This window comes from Gallinula chloropus (assembly GCF_964237585.1).
Source record: "Gallinula chloropus genome assembly, chromosome: 34".
NCBI classification, from domain to species: domain Eukaryota; kingdom Metazoa; phylum Chordata; class Aves; order Gruiformes; family Rallidae; genus Gallinula; species Gallinula chloropus.
The window spans coordinates 1,709,713-1,727,715 of record NC_140119.1 but is presented as its reverse complement, the minus strand read 5'-3'; the positions used below and the strand labels follow the sequence as shown (position 1 = coordinate 1,727,715).

Below are 18,003 nucleotides of genomic sequence, written 5' to 3'. Positions count from 1 at the left end.
GGTGAGAGCCGGTGTCTTCTCCCAGGTAACATGTGATAAGATGAGAGGGAATGGTTTCAAATTGCACCAGGGGAGATTTAGGTTGGATATCAGGAAGAATTTCATTACTGAAACATTAGTCAAGTATTGGAACAGGCTGCCCAGGAAAGTGGTGGAGTCACCATCCCTGGAGGGATTTAAAAGGTTCCTATAGATGTTGTGCTTGAGGACATGGCCTAGAGGTGGACTAGGCAGGGGTAGGCTTTGGTTGGACTCAATGATCATAAAGGCCTCTTCTAACCTAAGTGATTCTATGATTCTATGGTACAGTTCCAGGAAATTCCTGTTCTGTCATGGTGGGAAAGCATTGTCATGTCAGAAACATAGTTGAGTGGTTCTGCTGTTGGAAATGTGCTTGTAAAACTTTTATAAATGTCAGGGAGAAAAACAAGGATAAAAAGTTGTGCCCCTTTCCAGGCAGACATGATGGAAAGAGAGCCCAGCTCATCATTACACAGTGTCTGGGTCACACAAGACCAGGAGATACTGCATTAGCAATGGGATGAAGCTGGTCCATGTTATTAAAGCTGAGACAAACTAGGAGGGGAAAAAAAACCCAACCCAACAGCTAAAAACCCTACTAAATACAGACTGGTCCTAACATGAGTTACATGGCCAGTGATACGCAGAGTGAGCAGTTTGTTGCTGCTTTGAGACATCCAGTCATCACTTTCCAAACGACATCATTGAGCTCCTGGTTCCTCATGCTGTAGATGGGAAATTTTAATTCTGGAGGAACCACTGACTAAAAATTGTCACTACCAGGTGCAAATGATGGAGAGAAGCTTCAGGTAGGTGAACACAGCAGTGATGAGGAACAGGGAGACCACGGCCAGGTGAGGGAGGCAGGTGGAAAAGGCTTTGTGCCGTCCCTGCTGCGAGGGGATCCTCAGCAGAGCCCTGAAGATCTGCACATAGGACACCACGATGAACACAAAACACCCAAAACCTAGACATGCTCTGATTACAGTTTCACTGAGGTAGGACCATGAGTGAGAGAGCTTGAGGATCTGGGAGATTTCTCAGAAGAACTGGTCACAGGCATTGCCCTTGCAGCGGGGCAGTGACAATGTATTGGCCGTGGGGAGCAGAGCACTGTGAATCACAACGCTGTGACAGTATTTTTAAGAAGGGAAATAAAAGCCAGCAGCTGCTTTTTGCCACCAGAGAAAGGAGTGAGAAAGTGTAAGGGACATTGCAGACAACAAGATCGGTGAAGTAGGGGAAGAATGTCCTCCAAGCCTCACTGCAGAGATTCCCCTGCAGACTGTGGAGAAGCCCATGGTGACTGGGGCTGTTCCCACACAGCCCATGTTGGATGATGTGGAACAGTGACTCTACCTGCAGCCGATAGAGGTCCCCAAGGTTGAGCATGTGAGGACACTGAAGGAGGCTGTGACCTCATAGGAAGCCTGTGCTGGAGCAGGTTTGCTGGCAGGGCTGTGGAGGACCCAGGCTGGAGCAGCCTGTTGCTGAAGGACGAAATCCTATTCAAGTGACCCACACTCACACAGTGGGTGATGACCTGAAGCTATGTGGGAAGGACTCACATTTGAGAGGTTCATGGAGGACTGTCTGCCGTGGGTGGGACCCAGTGCTGGAGCAAGGGGAGACAGTGAGGAGTCCTCCCCATGACCAGGAAGGAGCAGCTGAGACGATGTGTGATGAACAGACCCCAACCCCCATTCCCTGTCCCCCAGTGCCACTCAGTCAGAGAGGAGAGAGTTAAAGAGTGAAGTGGACCCTGGGATATGAAGTGAGGGTCGTAGATGTGTGTTTAAAAATTTCATTTCTTTAGGTTTTTTCTCATTTCTCTGCTCTTATTGGATTGAGTAATGAATTAGGTTGATTTTATTGTTGGTGTCAAGTCTGTATTGCCAGTGAGAGTAACAGCTGCATGACCTCCCCCTGATATTTCTCCCTGTCCTGATCATTCTGCTCCCAGGCAGAATGATCTCAGACATGAGGTCATAGAATGATCCCCATGAGGCTTGAGACACCAGGAGGGAGCCTACAAGAACTGGTCTTCTCCTGCTGAGCTGGGCCAGGCCTCTGGGATGAAAGAGCTCATGGCAACCCGGCAGCGCTGCAGAGAGACAGCTCTGGCCAGGAGCAGCTCCTCTGCCAAGCACACAGGGCTGGGGACACTGCCTGTAGGCACCAAGGGGAGACCTGTGAGGCTGAGAGAGCTGATGGATGCTGAGAGCTCACTGGAGGAGACAGGTAAAGAGACTTTGCTCTGAATTTTCTTGTCTTGGTGACTGGGTGGGAAGAGGGAGCTGAGCTTTTCTCGATAACTTTGCAGCAGGCAGTGCAAACTCATTGGTCATTAGGACGTGTCAGAGGATCTCCTGAGCCCTGCACACACAGAGGTTCCCTGGGGCAGTGCCCTGATGCCAGGAGGGGTCTGCAGAGTGGATCTGAGCACAGCACAGGTGGGATCAGGTTTGTGAGCACAAAGCAGGAGGTGACATGGGCAAAGAGAAGCAGCTGCAGGGACAGCTCCAGGCAGCAGAGACATTGTCAGGTATGGAGAAGGAGCTGCTCTCAGCATATCCTTGACAGTGGGGATTTGGTACCTCCCTGACATCCCCCACAGTGCTGACCCTTTCCCTCACTGAATCCCTGGTTTCTGCTGCCCAGCACAGTCTCTGCACCAGGAGTTCCAGTGTTTCACGCTGACTCTTCTCCTTGGCAACCCAACCCACAAAGAAGAGAAACCCCTGAGTGCCTGTCTGTCTGTCCCTGTACTTCCAGCCCTGGCTGGAGCATTTCTCCCTGTTTCCCCTCCTGTCCTTGCTGACTTTGTCCACTGGTTACCTGGGGCTCTGGGCACGTCCATTGGTGGGGCTGGCACTGACCTAACCCTCATTTCAGGTCTTGCCATCAATGGTAGACTCAAGTCAGCACAAAACAGACCTCCCAAAAGGGACCTGCCAAAAGTTTTCTTGAATACAGAGACTCAAAATGATGGCATTAGATAAGTTGTAGAAGGGATTTTCCTCAAAGAAAGATTCCCTAATTTCTCTCTGCCTTTTCCTCCTTGGACAGGTCTCCACACTTAATGTCAGCAGATGTCCAACAGCAGCTCCATCAGCCAGTTCCTCCTCCTGCCCTTTGTAGACACACGGGAGCTGCAGCTCCTGCACTTCTGCCTCTTCCTGGGCATCTACCTGGCTGCCCTCCTGGGCAATGGCCTCATCATCATCACCATAGCCCGTGACCACCACCTCCACACCCCCATGTACTTCTTCCTTCTCAACCTCGCTGTTATTGATCTTGTTTGTGTCTCAGCTACAATCCCCAAATCCATGGTGAATTCTTTTCAGGACACCAGGGCCATTTCCTACACAGGATGTGTGGCTCAACTCTTTTTCTTTGTATTTTTGATCTCCACAGAGCTCTGTCTCCTCACTGTCATGGCCTATGACCGCTACGTTGCCATCTGCCACCCCCTGCACTACGGGACCCTCCTGGGCAGCAGAGCTTGTGTCCACATGGCAGCAGCTGCCTGGGGCAGTGGATTTCTCCATGCTGTGCTGCACACAGCCAATACATTTTCACTGCCCCTCTGCCATGGCAATGCTGTTGACCAGTTCTTCTGCGAAATCCCCCAGATCCTCAAGCTCTCCTGCTCAGATGCCTACCTCAGGGAAACTGGAGTCATTGTGGTCAGTGTCTGTTTATGTTTTGGGTGTTTTGTGTTCATTGTGGTGTCCTATGTGCAGATCTTCAGGGCTGTGCTGAGGATCCCCTCGCAGCAGGGACGGCACAAAGCCTTTTCCACCTGCCTCCCTCACCTGGCTGTGGTCTCCCTGTTTCTCAGCACTGCCTTCTTTGCCTACATGAAGCCTCCTTCCATCTCCCCCCCTTTTTTAAATGCTGTAGTGTCATTTCTTTACTCGGTGGTTCCACCCGCAGTGAACCCGCTGATCTACAGCATGAGGAACCAGGAGCTCAAGGATGCCATGTGGAAACTGAGGACTGGATGTTTCTTAGCAGCAATAAACTGCTTGTCTTCTACATCCATCTTGCCAAGTAATACATGTTAGGACCAGTCTGTATTTAGTAAGGATTTTAGGTTTTTATTTTTCCTTCTATATTTTCTAAGCCATAATAACATGGTCCACATTTATCCTATTCCTAATGCAGTATCTCTAGGTCTTGTGTTCCAGGACTAATGACATACTTTCTGCAGACTACCTGGATGTATGCACTTAATTTTGATCACAGGTTTCTACCTCCACTTACTCCTTGGACATTCAGATGCCCTTCAGCTGTCCGGTTCCTGCCTTGAGGTTCAGAGAGTTGGAAAATGTCCCATCTTTCAGCAGTCTAATGAACTGTTCTGTCAGCAAGTCAGTGTGTTGATAAGTGACCTTTCTATGTACCTGATTAAAACCGTCCTGGGAGAGAATCTCCTCTGAAAGCTGACCCCCTGCACACACTGGTTGGCCGTAGCAGGCAGCTGAGGAGAGAGATTTCATGGGTATTAAACTGTGTCATGTTTAACTGCTGTTTGTTGTCAGAGAAATCTGTCTGTGCCTGTGAGCACAGATGATGCCAGGGAAAGTGTTGGGAGTCCCAGGAGGCCAGTGAGGGACCTGCTGGTCTTGGGGAAGAGCAAGGTTCTCCATGCAGGGTTGGATCTAAAGAGACTGCTTCTCCTGCCTCTCCAGATCTCCTTAGGAGACTGATACCCATCACAGCATGCTGCTGTCATTTCTATCAACTGAGCCATGACAGGAAATACCCATGAAGGAAAAATATCCTCCATTGTAATATTCCTTTGAACTGTTCATCAATAAATACCTAAATGTAATCCAGTTATTTGTAGAAGTCTGGATTTTTTTAATGAAAAGTACTTGAACAGATATGCTTTTTAAGGCTTTCTGTATTTCCATGAGTCCCATTGTGTATTTGCTTCTGAGTCCACAGACCTCAGATATTAAGAGGACACTGAAGAAACCTCTCAAAATATCAGTCAGACCTAATGCCCAAAGTGCCTTTAAGCGTTCATGGGCCCTACTGGGAGCCATTCCTGACAAAACCTCCCCATGAACATCTTACACCTCACAAGTGGAGGCCATGAGGAGAAACACAGGGAAAGCACAGGCAGCTCTGATGCTGAGGACACCCTGGCTTGGTCTGATGAAGCAGAAATGCCAAGCACTGACCCCCAGCCCCTGGGCAGGGAGATCCTGACCCCCACCTGTGTCTCAGGGCCCTTACATGGGATGTGGGCAGTGTGATGCCAAGGGAAGGACAGGAATATGACACATGGATGCCTCCCTACGTTGAGTTCAAGGAGGCAACAATGCTCCATGGCTGTGAGAACAATGTATCTTCTCTGAGGTCTCTGTAGCAGGGCCATCAGCCATAGAGAAGGGGGAAAAGTCTGCATTTCTATTAGGCCCTTTCAGCCTGGCCAGCACTCTTGGCCATCTGCACCACAGCCCATGTCACACTGCCCGATGCCTGTCCCAGTTTCCCTGCAGGCTGCAGGCACTCAGCCCCTTTCCTCACCTTGTTCTCAGCCCACCTTGTCCCTGCCTGTACTGCTGTCTCCCCCTCCTCGCCAGTTGTTCCCAGATAAACCAAGCAACCAGCTCATCCACACTTCCACCAAGTAACTCCAAACACCACAGCACTACCCTCAGAATGGCATTTCTTTAGGCTCATAACCCATCTGCACCTCTATTTTTAATTGCCATTCATTTGAAAAGGAAATTTCAAGCTCTCTGAGCTACCCCTATACTCTTCACAGACTCCCCTTCCCCAGGCTAAAGAAGCCTGGGTCTCACAGCCTCTCCACACAAGACCCCTAACCCTATCTTGGCAGAATTTTTCTCAACCTCGTGACAGTTCCTCCACACTCGTCCTGACTGGGGACCCCCCATCTCCTGGACTCTGATGGTTGCCACACCAGTGCTGAGTCAAACTGACAGTGAGTGCCTTTGCCTGGGTGGCCGTACTGCTTCCAGTGCTGCCCAATGTGCTCATGGCAACATTCCTGTGTAGCAGCCCTGGCTGCGATGGCATCCTCAGAACGCCCAAAGCCTCCTCCTTGACACTGCTGCTCCACCAGTAATGTCTGAATTCCCTTGACGTGCGGGTGTTGAGGTTTAACCCTGCTCACTGATGATGTCATCATGCATGGGAGATTCTTTTGGGCAGTTGGCATCAGCTGCCCTGGCAGTCCTGCCTCACAACAACCAGTGCCCCCTGAGCTTACTTTCTAGTGGAGCAGCATGTGAATCAGGAAGGGCCTTGATGCTGTGCAAGCACTGGGCAGCAATGAATAAATTATCATGTGTCACCAATGCTGGATTGGTCACAAAAGAGGACGATGTGTTGGTTCCACCCCCTGTTGTGATTATCCCCTGATGCAGAACATCACAAGATCAGAAGGAACAGATCAGCTCTGGTTGGAAAAGTTCTTGAGGTTTCTCTTTGTAACACCATGGAGGGTTTTGCCAGGGTCTGCTGGAAGTGAAGCTCCGATGTGTCAGTGGTTAATTCGTGCGTGTAGAAGCCTCAGCTGACTTGTGGTGCCTCAGCAAGAGGCATTAAAGGACATGATAGAAAATAAATAAAAAGAGGAGAGAGTAATTTAAATGTTTGTGGTGGTTCAGCCCCCAACAGTGGCTGAGCACCACACACCACTGGCTCACTCCCAGAGGAGAAAGAGACAGAGCCTCTGTCGTTTGGGATAAGGAGAGTTTACTGAAAATAGCACCATGAAACTAGAACAATAAACAGCCCATGACACTCATACCCAGTGAGAACACAGAGTACCTTACCCACCTGAGGATTACAGAGTGCTGCAGGACAGGAGGACCAACCCAACACCCCAGCTGCACTCAGACTGCCCTGGAGGCACCCAGGAGTGGTGCCCAAACCAGTCCCTTTACAGAGAAGTGCTGTCAGGTGGTGTGGAAAACAGCCAGGGCTAACTCAGCGTCCCCAAGCAGCCAGCACAGGTGCGATAACTGTGGCCTGACCAGAACCAGGAAAATATCCACTCCTTTTTGCACACCATCTACATCATGGCCAGATGGGTTTGCCTCTGCACTCCCAGTTGCTTTGTTTCCATTGCTGCAACCACCCCCACAAGGCACCCCCACAGGAGTTGGCCAGACACCTCAGCCACTGTCCGTGCTTCTTCCTTTCCCCAATCTATTACTGCCAGTCAGTTGGCATATGATGTTGGTGCACTCCACACAGACTTACACCACATGGGTGAGGAACATTGGACTTCATCAGGATTGGTGGGTAGCTGCAGATCATCAGGATCACAGTAATTCATCTCTCACATGGCTGATCCCCTCAAACACTCCATACTCTGCTCTGTGGTCATGCACTTGCCTGGCCAACACATGACATCTTCACTGAACGGGTACCTTTCCCCCATACTTGATAGAAGTGGCCTCCAGAGGCTGAGGGCTTGAGACTTCTTTCCAATCACCTTGTCAATGGCTCCATCTCTGGACAGGGATCCCAGCTGCTTGGCCTCCCTGCCTTCAAATTCCAGGCTGCCTGCCCCATTGTCTCAGCATTGGAGTAGCCAGGGGATGATGTGCTCCCCTGGAAGGCAGCTGAAATATTTTCTCATTCTTCCGGCTCACTCATGTACAAGGGTCAGGTTATAATGCTCACTCCTGGAGGAGAAACAGACAGACCCTCTGTGGGCTGGGAGGAGGACAGTTTACTGACAAAACCACGGTGAAAAAATGATAACAGCACATGACAAACTACACTGACATCCAGTGATAACAGAGAGAACTTTACTGACCAAAGGATCACAAGGAACAGCACAATGCAAGGACCAACCAAATGCCCCAGCCACACTCAGACTGCTATTAAAGAACCCAGGAGTGCCCCTCCCCAACCAGCCCCTTTTATGGGGGGTGATGTCAGGTGGTGTGGAAAACAGCCTGGACACACTCAGCTCAGCTGTTTCTAACTCAGGTCACCTCTGCTAATTTAGCTCAGCTCTGCTGGCTGCTTGGGGAGGTGAACTCTTGCCTGGCCAGAAACAGGACAGCTGTGCATTTAATCTCCCCTGTCTGTCACATATTTCTACACTTCCAAAGTCAATTGACCATGTCTGAAATCATTGTTCCAACAGTGGATCTGCACAGCAGTGCTTCTGGTTGCTCTCTAGATTTCCCTTCACCTTCCCCTTGGACCATTCAGACACCCCTCAACCATCCAGCTGCTGCTCTGAGTTTCAGGGAGTTAAACCCTTGCCTTTCTGGCAGTTGTCTGACTCATTCTGTCTTTAGCCAGCTCTTGAGTTGCAGTGATTTCACAGTCTCCTTCCTCACTAGAACATCTCTCACAGGGTTAAGTTTTGAGGCAGGTGAATCTCATTGGTGTCAGATTGCACTTGGCATAGAGTGAGGAGTGTTTGATTTAATGGTGAATCTTGTCAGGTTTCTTCTGTTGTTGGGAAAATAACTCCCTGTGTGCTGCCTGTGTGCAGCCAGTTCTCTAAGGAAAGCAGGGGAGCTGGTACAGAGGGGCTGTAATGCCCCACTGTGGAGTGCAGCAGAGAGACCTGATGTAAGGACAAGGGATGCAAGTCCCAGTTGGCTGGTGAGAGTCATGGTGGGCTTGTGGAGATGTGCAGCAAGGTTGTCCCCACTGCCTCAAGGGACCCTTTTTCAGACCAGTCCAGACCTCCTTAGGAGGCACCATGGATCAATCTCAGTCAGAGGTTGTCACCTCTCCTCTACAGTGAAAATAATAACCTACACCCTTAAAAAGAAATCAATTTTACTCTGAGCTCCCTTTGAAACAGCTTCAATGGTCTGTACATCTCTTGAAGACTTGAAGGTAATTACATGAAGAGACATAGCTCGTTAGGGCTTGCTTTATATTTTTAATGAGCCCTGGGGTGCATTTGGTGCTGAGTCCTTGAAGCTCAGGTACTGAGAGGAAATTACACAACAAACTCCATGTCAAAAGCAGAAGCCAAAGTACCTGAAGTATTAATGAGTCCCGCTGAGAGCCATTGCTGGCTGAGCCTCCCCAGGGACTCGTTAGCACAGGTAATTGGAGGCCATGTTGGCTGGTAGGCAAAGGCAATGTGCAAGCAGCTGAGATGCTGAGAAAGCCCTGAGTTGGTTTGATGAAGCATAAAGGTCAAGCCCTGACCCCCAGCCCCAGGGAAGACAGGTCCTGCCCCTCAGGCATTGCTCAGGCTCTTCCTGGGGCAGTGTGGGGTGTGTAATGCTGAGGGAAGAACAACAGGATGAGAGTTTCTCCTCATTGTTGGTCCAAAGCCCAGCTAGAAATTCATCTGTCCTCCATTTAAATAAAAGAAAGACCAGGGAGACCCTCCATCCCCTATCAGATTCAGGAGGAAATATTGTTGAGAGATGAGGCCAAGGCTGAGGTGCTTAATGAAATCTTTGCCACTGTCGTTAGTAGTAGGAGCAGATGTACAGAGAGAATCCAATTCCCTGAGCTGGGAGACAGGGACAGGGAGCAGAATGAGCCCACCTCAATGCAGGAGGAGATGGTCCTGCTGCACCACAGAGATGTGCAAAGATCTGTGGGGCTGAATGGGATGCAGCCAAGGGTGCTGAAAGAGCTGGCAAGGGGGGTTCACCAAGCCACTTTCCATCAGTCCTGGCTGACTGGATCAGTCAGTGTAACCCCCTATATAAGAAGGGAGAGAAGGATGATCAGGGAAATTACAGGCCTGATAGTTTGACTTCAGTCCCAGAGAAGCTGGTGGAGCAGATCATCCTGAGCAGCATTATCCAGTTCATGAAGAACCCCCAGGTGATCAGGCCCAGTCAGCTTGGGTTCATAAGGGCAGGTCCTGTTTGACCCACTGGATCTTCCTCTATGACATGGTGACCTGCTTCTTGGACAAGGGAAGGGCTCTGGATGTTGTCTATCTTGACTTTAGCAAGGCCTTGGACACAGTTTTCCAGAACTTTCTCCTAGAATAGATCACTGCTTGTGGCTTGGAAACTGTGGTGGTTCAGCCCCAAGCAAGGTACTCTGTGCTATCACTGGGTGTGAGTGCAATTGGGGCTGTTATTGGTCCCCTTTTATGGTGCTTTTGTCAGTAAACTGTCCTTATCCCAACCCACAGAGGCTCTGTCTGTTTCTCCTCCGGGAGTGAGTGAGCAGCATGTGGTGCTCAGCCCAACAATAACAGTGCTGCACCATGCCATGACCACCCCTCCCCAGCAAACACCTTGGATGGGGAAGTGATGTCAGGTGGTGTGGAAAACAGCCCAGGTGAACTCAGCTCAGCTGTGCTGGCTGCTTGGGGAGGTGAGCTCTGGCCTAGATAGAACCAGGACATTATCCACCCCTGTTTCTACACAATCTACATCAAGCCCAGGTCTTATGTTTTCAGAGTACTGGGGAGGTTCATAACATCATTTATTATTTAGACCATCTCCCATGGACCACCATCCAGGAAATAGTATAGAGAAATATGTAATATTTGGCCTTTTTTCTCCTTTGGCAATGTCTAAATCCAGCTGGGTGGCTTTCACCTCTGCAAACTGGCTGGATTTGCCTTCTCCATAGGCAGCTTCTGCAACTAGTCGTGTAGGACTCCACACAGCAGCCTTCCACCTCTGATGTTTACCAGCAATGCCACAGGACCCATCGGTGCACAGGGCATATTTTCTCTCATTTTCTGGCAGTTCACTGTACAGTGAGGTCTCTTCAGCACGTGTCACCTGTTCCTCTGGTGATTTTCCAAAATCTTTGCCTTCTGGCCAGTCTGTGATCACTCCCAGGGTTCCTGGGTGATTGGGGTTTCCTATTCCAGCCCACTGTGTGATAAGTGTGACCCACTTGCTCCACGTAGCATCAGTGGCATGGTGTGTAGGAGGGGCCTTCCCTTTGAGCATCCAGCCCAGCACTGGCAGTTGGGGTGCCCGGTTGAGCTGGGCTTCAGTTCCAATCACTTCTTAAGTGGCTCGAACCCCTTCCTGTGCTGCCAGTATTTCCTTTTCTTATACAGTGTCTGGATCCTCTGTAACCCCGACTCCAAAACCCCAGAGACTGACCTTGAGCCTCCCCTGGTGCTTTCTGCCAGAGTCTCCAGGTAGGGCCATTCTCCCAGGCTGACCTGTAGAACACATTGTTTACATCTGGCTCTGTCGGGACAGGCCCAAGGGCCACTGCATGGACTGTCTCCTGTTTGAGCTCTTCAAAGTCTTCTCACTGCTCATTGGAAATCATTCTCTTACCAGGTTACACGGTAGAGAGGGCTGACAATGAGACTGTGGTTTGGGATATGCATTCTCCAGAACCCCACAGTGCCTAGGAAAGCTTGGGTCTCCTTTGTGTTGGTGCAGACATGGCTGATATTGTATTGATAACATCCACTGGGATCTGACGACACCCATCCTGCTATTTTAGACCTTAAAAGTGGATTTCTGGAGCAGGTCTCTTGCCTTTACTTTGTTTGATGATAAAACCAGCTTGTAGCAGAATTTGGATAATTTTCTTCCCTTTCTCAAAAAATTCCTCTGCTGTGCTGTCCCATGCCATGACATCATCAATATACTGTAGGTGCTCTGGGGCTTCATCCAGCTCTAATGCAGACTGGATCAGTCCATGGCAGATGGTGGGGCTGTGTTTCCAGCACTGGGGCAGTCGATCCCGGGTGTACTGGGTTCTCTTCCAACTGAAAGCAAACTGTGGCCTGTATACTGCTAACAAAGGGTTGAGAAAACCACATTTGCAATGTCAGTTGTAGTGTAGCACTTGGCTGCTTTTGACTCCAGTTCACACTGGAGTTCCAGCAGGTCTGGCACTGCAGCACTCAGAGGCAGCGTGACCTCATTCAGGGAACAATACTCCAGTGTCAGCTTCCACTCTCCACTGGGCTTCTGCACTGGCCAGATTGCACTGTTGAAGGGTGAGCGGGTTCTACCAATCACTCCCTGACTCTCCAGTTGATGATCAGTTTCTGAATGGGAATCAGGGAGTCTCTGTTGGGTGTGGTATTGTTGCCTGTGCACCATCATGGTAGCAACTGGTACTCGCTGTTCTTCAACCTTTAGCAGTCCCACAACAGCAGGGTCTTCTGACAGCCCAGGCAGAAGAGACACTTGTTCAATGTCTTCTGTCTCTGAGGCAGCTATTGCAAAAGCCCTCTGGTACCCTTTTGGGTCTTTGAAGTGCCCTCTCCAGAGGAAGTCTATGCCCAGGATGCACAGAGCTGCAGATCATCAGGATCACACTAAATCATCTCTCACATGCCTAATCCCCTCAGATAATGGATATCTCTCTCCATGGCCATCCACTGGTCTGGCCAATACACAACATCTTCCATGAACTGGTACCCTGCCCTTACACTTGGTAGAAGTCACCTCCAGAGGCTGAGGGCTTGAGGCTTCCTTCCAATTGCCTTGTTACTGCCTCCTTCTCTGGACAGGGATCCCAGCTGCTTGGCCTCCCTGCCTTCTCTCTGCTGCCTGCCCCATTGTCCCAGCATGGGAGTAGCCAGGTGATGATGTGCTCCCCTGGAAGGCGGCTGAAGTCTTTTCTCATGTCTCTCAGCTCAAGGACAAGGATCGGGTTATAACCTCTGGTATTGCCTCTTCAGGGCCTTGCAATGGTCCCAGTTCATCAGCATCTCTCCCGATGAGGACTGATTTCTCCATGTATTTCTTCTTCTGGATAGAGGTGACTGACAGTCGTACTGGTTGGCTGTCTGGATCAGCTCTGGGGTTGGCCTCTGAGGTTTGAGTACCCATGGTGCTTGTTGGGGAGACTGCAGGAGCTGCACTCTCTGAGGTCCAGGTAGCTCCAGTGCCTATTGTAAGGGTTCTTTCTGGCTCAGCTGTGGTGTTGGTTTCTGAGGCCTGGGCAGCCACAGTGCCTCTGGATCTGTTTTTCTTGTCTAGGTATTTTTTAATGCCCTCCCACACCCCATGCCACCCCTGACCCTTCAGCCCAGGGAAGACCTCTTGGCAATATTCTTGGAAGAGTAGTTGGTAACATAGGTCCAGACAGACATTCAGGAGAGAGAGCAAGACACACATGCTGGTCTGAACCCCCCAGGGATAGTCAACGTTCTCAACAGATGCTGTAAAAAGCCTAAAAGGGAAAAGGGGAGGAGAAAGCACCCCTCACCTCATCCTCTACCGTTATCAAAACCCTCAGGCCCAGCCTTGGGCTCCAAAAAGGGCTGTGGTGGTTCAGCTCCAACCAGTGGCTGAGCAGCACATGCCGCTCACTCACTCCCACAGGAGAAACAGACAGAGCCTCCGTGGGCTGGCCTAAGGACAGTTTACTGACCAAACCACCATGAAAGGCGAATAGCCCACAGTGAATTTCACTTATACCCAGTTATGACCCAATAACTGCACAACATGATGACCAACCCAATGACTTGGCTGCACTTGTACTGCCCTGGAGGCACCAGGAGTGCCTCTCCCCAGCAAGCCCCTTTTATGGGGGAGTGATGTCAAGTGGTGTGGAAAACAGCCTGGGCTAACTCTGCTCACCTGTGCTGCCTGCCTGGGGAGGCTAATTCTGCCCTGAAAAGATCCAGGACAGATTGGATGGGATTGGGATGTGATTGGGATGGGATTGGGATTGGGATGATGTAGCCAAGGCACCCATTGAACAGGTGACATGTCAGTTTGCCAGGGTTGTTTGCCTCTGCCCCTATAAAGTCACAGGCTGTAGGAGGTGATAACTGCCCTATGACCTGCTCAAATCCTTCCACAAACTCTGCCAGCCAGGGACTGGCTGCTGAGGGAGGGGGAAATGTTGGAGAGACTGTAATAATGATGATTAAACTGTTGCCCAGAGGAGCAGCCAGGTAGATGCTCAGGAAGAGCCAGGAGTGCAGGAGCTGCAGCTCTCATGGGTTCTGTAAAGGGCAGGAGTAGGAACTGGCTGATGAAGCTGCTGTTGGACATGTGGTGCCTCTAGATATGGATGGTCTTAACTGTGACCATCTGGTGTTTTTTCATTTGGCCAAAGGAATTCCCTACCAGGCTCAAAAATGCTCCTCATCCCAGGCAGCATTGCCCTATTGGACCTCGAACCCACTCATGTGTCTTGGACCACCTCTGGCGACAAAAGGGGTTGGTGTCTGAGCAACTCTCTCCTGGCCTCCACCCTCAGTAATTCCCATGGGCACTGGGACCAGCAGCTGCCAGGCAGCCATGCACCTTAACCTTTACAGAGGGAGAGAGAACCCTGCCTGTCCCTGCCTGGGTGTCCTGTCTCATGCAGAGACAAGGAAAGGTGATTGTCCTGCCCAGCTCTGGTTTGATCAGGAGAAATGACTCTGCTGGACACAATGATTTCTCCCCAGCCAAGGGAGGGAAAGTCAGTGAGAACTTCAGTTTCTTTCCAAGCAGGTTCCCTGGAGCTCCAGGGAGGAGCCCAGAGGGGATGGAGGGTATGATGTCTTCACCTGCTCCTCTGCTGTGAGCTGGGCTGGGCTCCTGGGATGGACAGTGGTAGCTCAGAAATATTGCAGCACTGCAGAGAGTCAGCTCTGCCCAGGAGCAGCTCCTCTGCCAAGCACACAGGGCTGGGGACACTGCCTGTAGGCACCGAGGGGAGACCTGTGAGGCTGAGAGAGCTGATGGATGCTGAGAGCTCACTGGAGGAGAAATCTCCACAGCACTCTGCCTGGTATGTCTGTGGGTGCAGGGCAATGCAGGTTCTGTTCCTGGAGGGATCTGCTAAAGCTGGGACATGGGGCAGTGTGTGTGGTCTTTGAGGAGGACAGGTTCTGTATAGGACCAGAAAGTGCTGCCTGGAAGGGATGCCCTTGTGCCCCATCAGAGGGAGAGGGCAGGACAGCTGTCTTCTCCTGGGCATGGCTGCAGAGGTGTGAAGCAGTGTGTGCACCCAGGGGTGCCCAGGGCTGTCCTTGAGAGCAGGGTCCCTGCGCCCTGGGGTCTGTGTGCTGGGGCAGGGACTCTGCTGCTGCCAGGGTCAGCACTCAGCCTGCCTAGTGGGCTTTCCACAGGCATAGAGACAGCAGCTCTGGGTTGAAGGAGTGACCCAGGGAAGGGCAGCACAGGTTCCTTCTTCTGTAAGAAAATGCTGCCTGGGTCAGCTTTACTTCCAGCTCCAGCTGATTCCTGACACATTCCACATTCCAAAGGGACTTTGAAAAAAAAAAAAAAATCAAGAAAGCATTTTCCTGCAAGGCAGTGTCTGCTTTGACTGTTCCTCTCCTGTGGGCTGTGCTGTGGTAGATGAGAACTTATTTCTTCCCAAAGAATATGCAGTGAAAACTTGATTCTTATTAAGACTTTGCAGCTTTGCCTGAGCCCTGCACACACAGAGGTTCCCAGGGCAGAGCCCTGATGCCAGGAGGGGTCTGCAGAGCAGAGCTGAGCACAGGGCAGGTTGGATGAGGTCTGTGAGCACAGAGTGGGAGGTGAGATGGGCAAAGAGAAGCAGCTGCAGGGACAGCTGCAGTTAGCAGATACATTGGCAAGGAGGAAGAGTGAGCTGCTCCCAGCATTGCCCTGGCAGTGGGGATTTGGTACCTCCCTGACATCACCCACCGTGCTGATACTTTCCCACAGCAACCCCCTGGTTTCTGCCACCCAGCACAGACTCTGAGACAAGACTTCCACATTCTCAGTCTGAGAAAACTGCAAGTACCTGTCTGTCTGTCCCTGTCCTTGCAGCCCTGGCTGGACTGTTTCTTGCTGTTTCCCTTCCTGTCCTTGCTGCCTTTGTCCCACCATTACCAAAGCTCTGCTCTGCCCTAGAGTGAAACTGGAGTGACAGTGCTGAAAAGCTCATTCCTATCCACAGGGCATTTAGTCTGAGATCACACCATCCTTCTATTTACTGACTGCTGCAAGGCAGGACTGAGTTCTCCAGAGCCACAGCTGACCCTCCTCCCAGCATGGGCATGCTCAAGCCAGCACAAAGCAGACCTCCCAAAAAGGGACCTGCCAAACGTCTTCTTGAATACAGAGAGTCAATCTGAGGGCATTCCCTAAGAATTAGAAGACGTTTTCCTAAAAGAAGTTTTCCATCACTTCTCACTGTGTCTTTTCCTCCTTGGGCAGGTCTCCACACTTGACAGCAGCAGATGTCCAACAGCAGCAGCTCCATCAGCAAGTTCCTCCTCCTCCCCTTTGCAGACAAATGGGAGCTGCAGCTCCTGCACTTCTACCTCTTTCTGGGCATCTACCTGGCTGCCCTCCTGGGCAATGGCCTCATCATCATCACTATAGCCTGTGACCACCACCTCCACACCCCCATGTACTTCTTCCTCCTCAACCTCTCTATTGTTGACCTTGCCTACATCTCCACCACTGTTCCCAAATCCATGGCCAATTCCTTGTGGGACACCAGGGCCATTTCCTACACAGGATGTGTGGCTCAAATCTTTTTCTTTGTATGTTTGATCTCAACAGAGCTCTGTCTTCTCACTGTCATGGCCTATGACCGCTACGTTGCCATCTGCCACCCCCTGCACTATGGGACCCTCCTGGGCAGCAGAGCTTGTGTCCACATGGCAGCAGCTGCCTGGGGCAGTGGGTTTCTCAGTGCTGTGCTGCACACAGCCAGTACATTTTCACTGCCCCTCTGCAAGGGCAATGTTCTTTACCAGTTCTTCTGTGAAATCCCCCAGATCCTCAAGCTCTCCTGTTCAGATGCCTACCTCAGGGAAACTGGACTCGTCGTGGTCAGTGCCTGTTTAGGTTTTGGGTGTTTTGTGTTCATTGTGGTGTCCTATGTGCAGATCTTCAGGGCTGTGCTGAGGATCCCCTCGCAGCAGGGACAGCACAAAGCCTTTTCCACCTGCCTCCCTCACCTGGCCGTGGTCTCCTTGTTTCTTAGCACTGCCATATTTGCCTACCTGAAGCCCCCCTCCCTCTCCTCCCTATTTCTGGACCTGTTAGCATCATTTCTTTACTCGGTGGTTCCACCAGCAGTGAACCCCCTCATCTACAGCATGAGGAACCAGGAGCTCAAGGATGCCATGTGGAAACTGATGACTGGATGTTTCTATGCAGCAATAAACTGCTTGTCTTCTGCATACCACTGACAATGTAACTCCTGATCAGTTCATTTTTAATAGGGGTTTTAGTTGTTCTTTTTTGGTTTCACTCTAGTTTTTTTAAGCTATAAAAACATGGTCAACGTTCATCTCATTCTTAATGCAGTATCTCCTGCTCTTCCATGTAATGATGAGCTGTGCTTTCTTTGCATCATGTCTGTTTCCACAGAGCCATAATTTTCCTCTTTTTTTTTTACCCTTTTATTAATAAAAAAATTACAAGAACATTTTCATCAGCTGAACAAATCGAGGACTTGCCTGTAATGTTAATGCTTTCCCACCATGACAGAAGGGGATAAGGACAGTTTGCTGACAAAATTCACCATGAAGGTAGAATAATATTGGCCAGTTACACTGACAGCCAGTGCTAACACAGGGTACCTTATTGACCTGACAATTACAGAGTGCTGTCTGACAGCAAAGACAGACTGCCAGAACCAGGACATTATCCACCCCTGTTTCCACACCATACACATCATGGCCAGATCTTACATTTTCAGAGTATTGGGGATGCTGATCTATTATGTAGAACATCTGCCATGGACCCCTTTAGTTATACACCAAAAATTTACTGTCTATGCTTAACTAGAACTACAACCCCTTTGGGTACACACTGGACTTCCCCATTCTTTCACATCCCCCACCAAGTGGACCAAAATCCCTGAGCAAAAGCAATCCTGTGGATGGGTTTGCCTTTGTCTGAAGAAGGAACATCCCAGAGTGTCTTCCCTAACAGGTTTTTCATGTGTAATACAGGCACTTTATGCCCCTCCACAGTCTGTGGAGGACTGAAATGGTTTGGCCCTGGCTAGAGGCCAAATGCCCATCAAAATCCCCCTATCACTCCCCTTTTCAGCCAGAAAGGGGAAAACACATGTACTGGGAGGCTTAGGATTTGACATAAGGACAGAGAGGTA

General features: G+C 50.4%; 2 protein-coding genes across 2 annotated transcripts; both read left to right on the top strand.

The window, feature by feature from the left end:
• Positions 1 to 3,113: 3,113 nt before the first annotated feature.
• Positions 3,114 to 4,091, top strand: LOC311203012 (olfactory receptor 14A16-like; the record flags this gene model as incomplete). The annotated part of the gene is made up of 1 exon (XM_084277650.1): positions 3,114 to 4,091. One exon carries the CDS (start codon positions 3,114 to 3,116, stop codon positions 4,089 to 4,091), a length of 978 nt encoding a protein of 325 aa, XP_084133776.1.
• A 12,020-nt stretch (positions 4,092 to 16,111) lies between these two features.
• LOC311203011 (olfactory receptor 14C36-like) lies at positions 16,112 to 17,074 on the top strand (the record flags this gene model as incomplete). The annotated part of the gene is made up of 1 exon (XM_084277649.1): positions 16,112 to 17,074. The coding sequence occupies one exon, from the start codon at positions 16,112 to 16,114 to the stop codon at positions 17,072 to 17,074; it is 963 nt and encodes a 320-aa protein (XP_084133775.1).
• Positions 17,075 to 18,003: the final 929 nt, after the last annotated feature.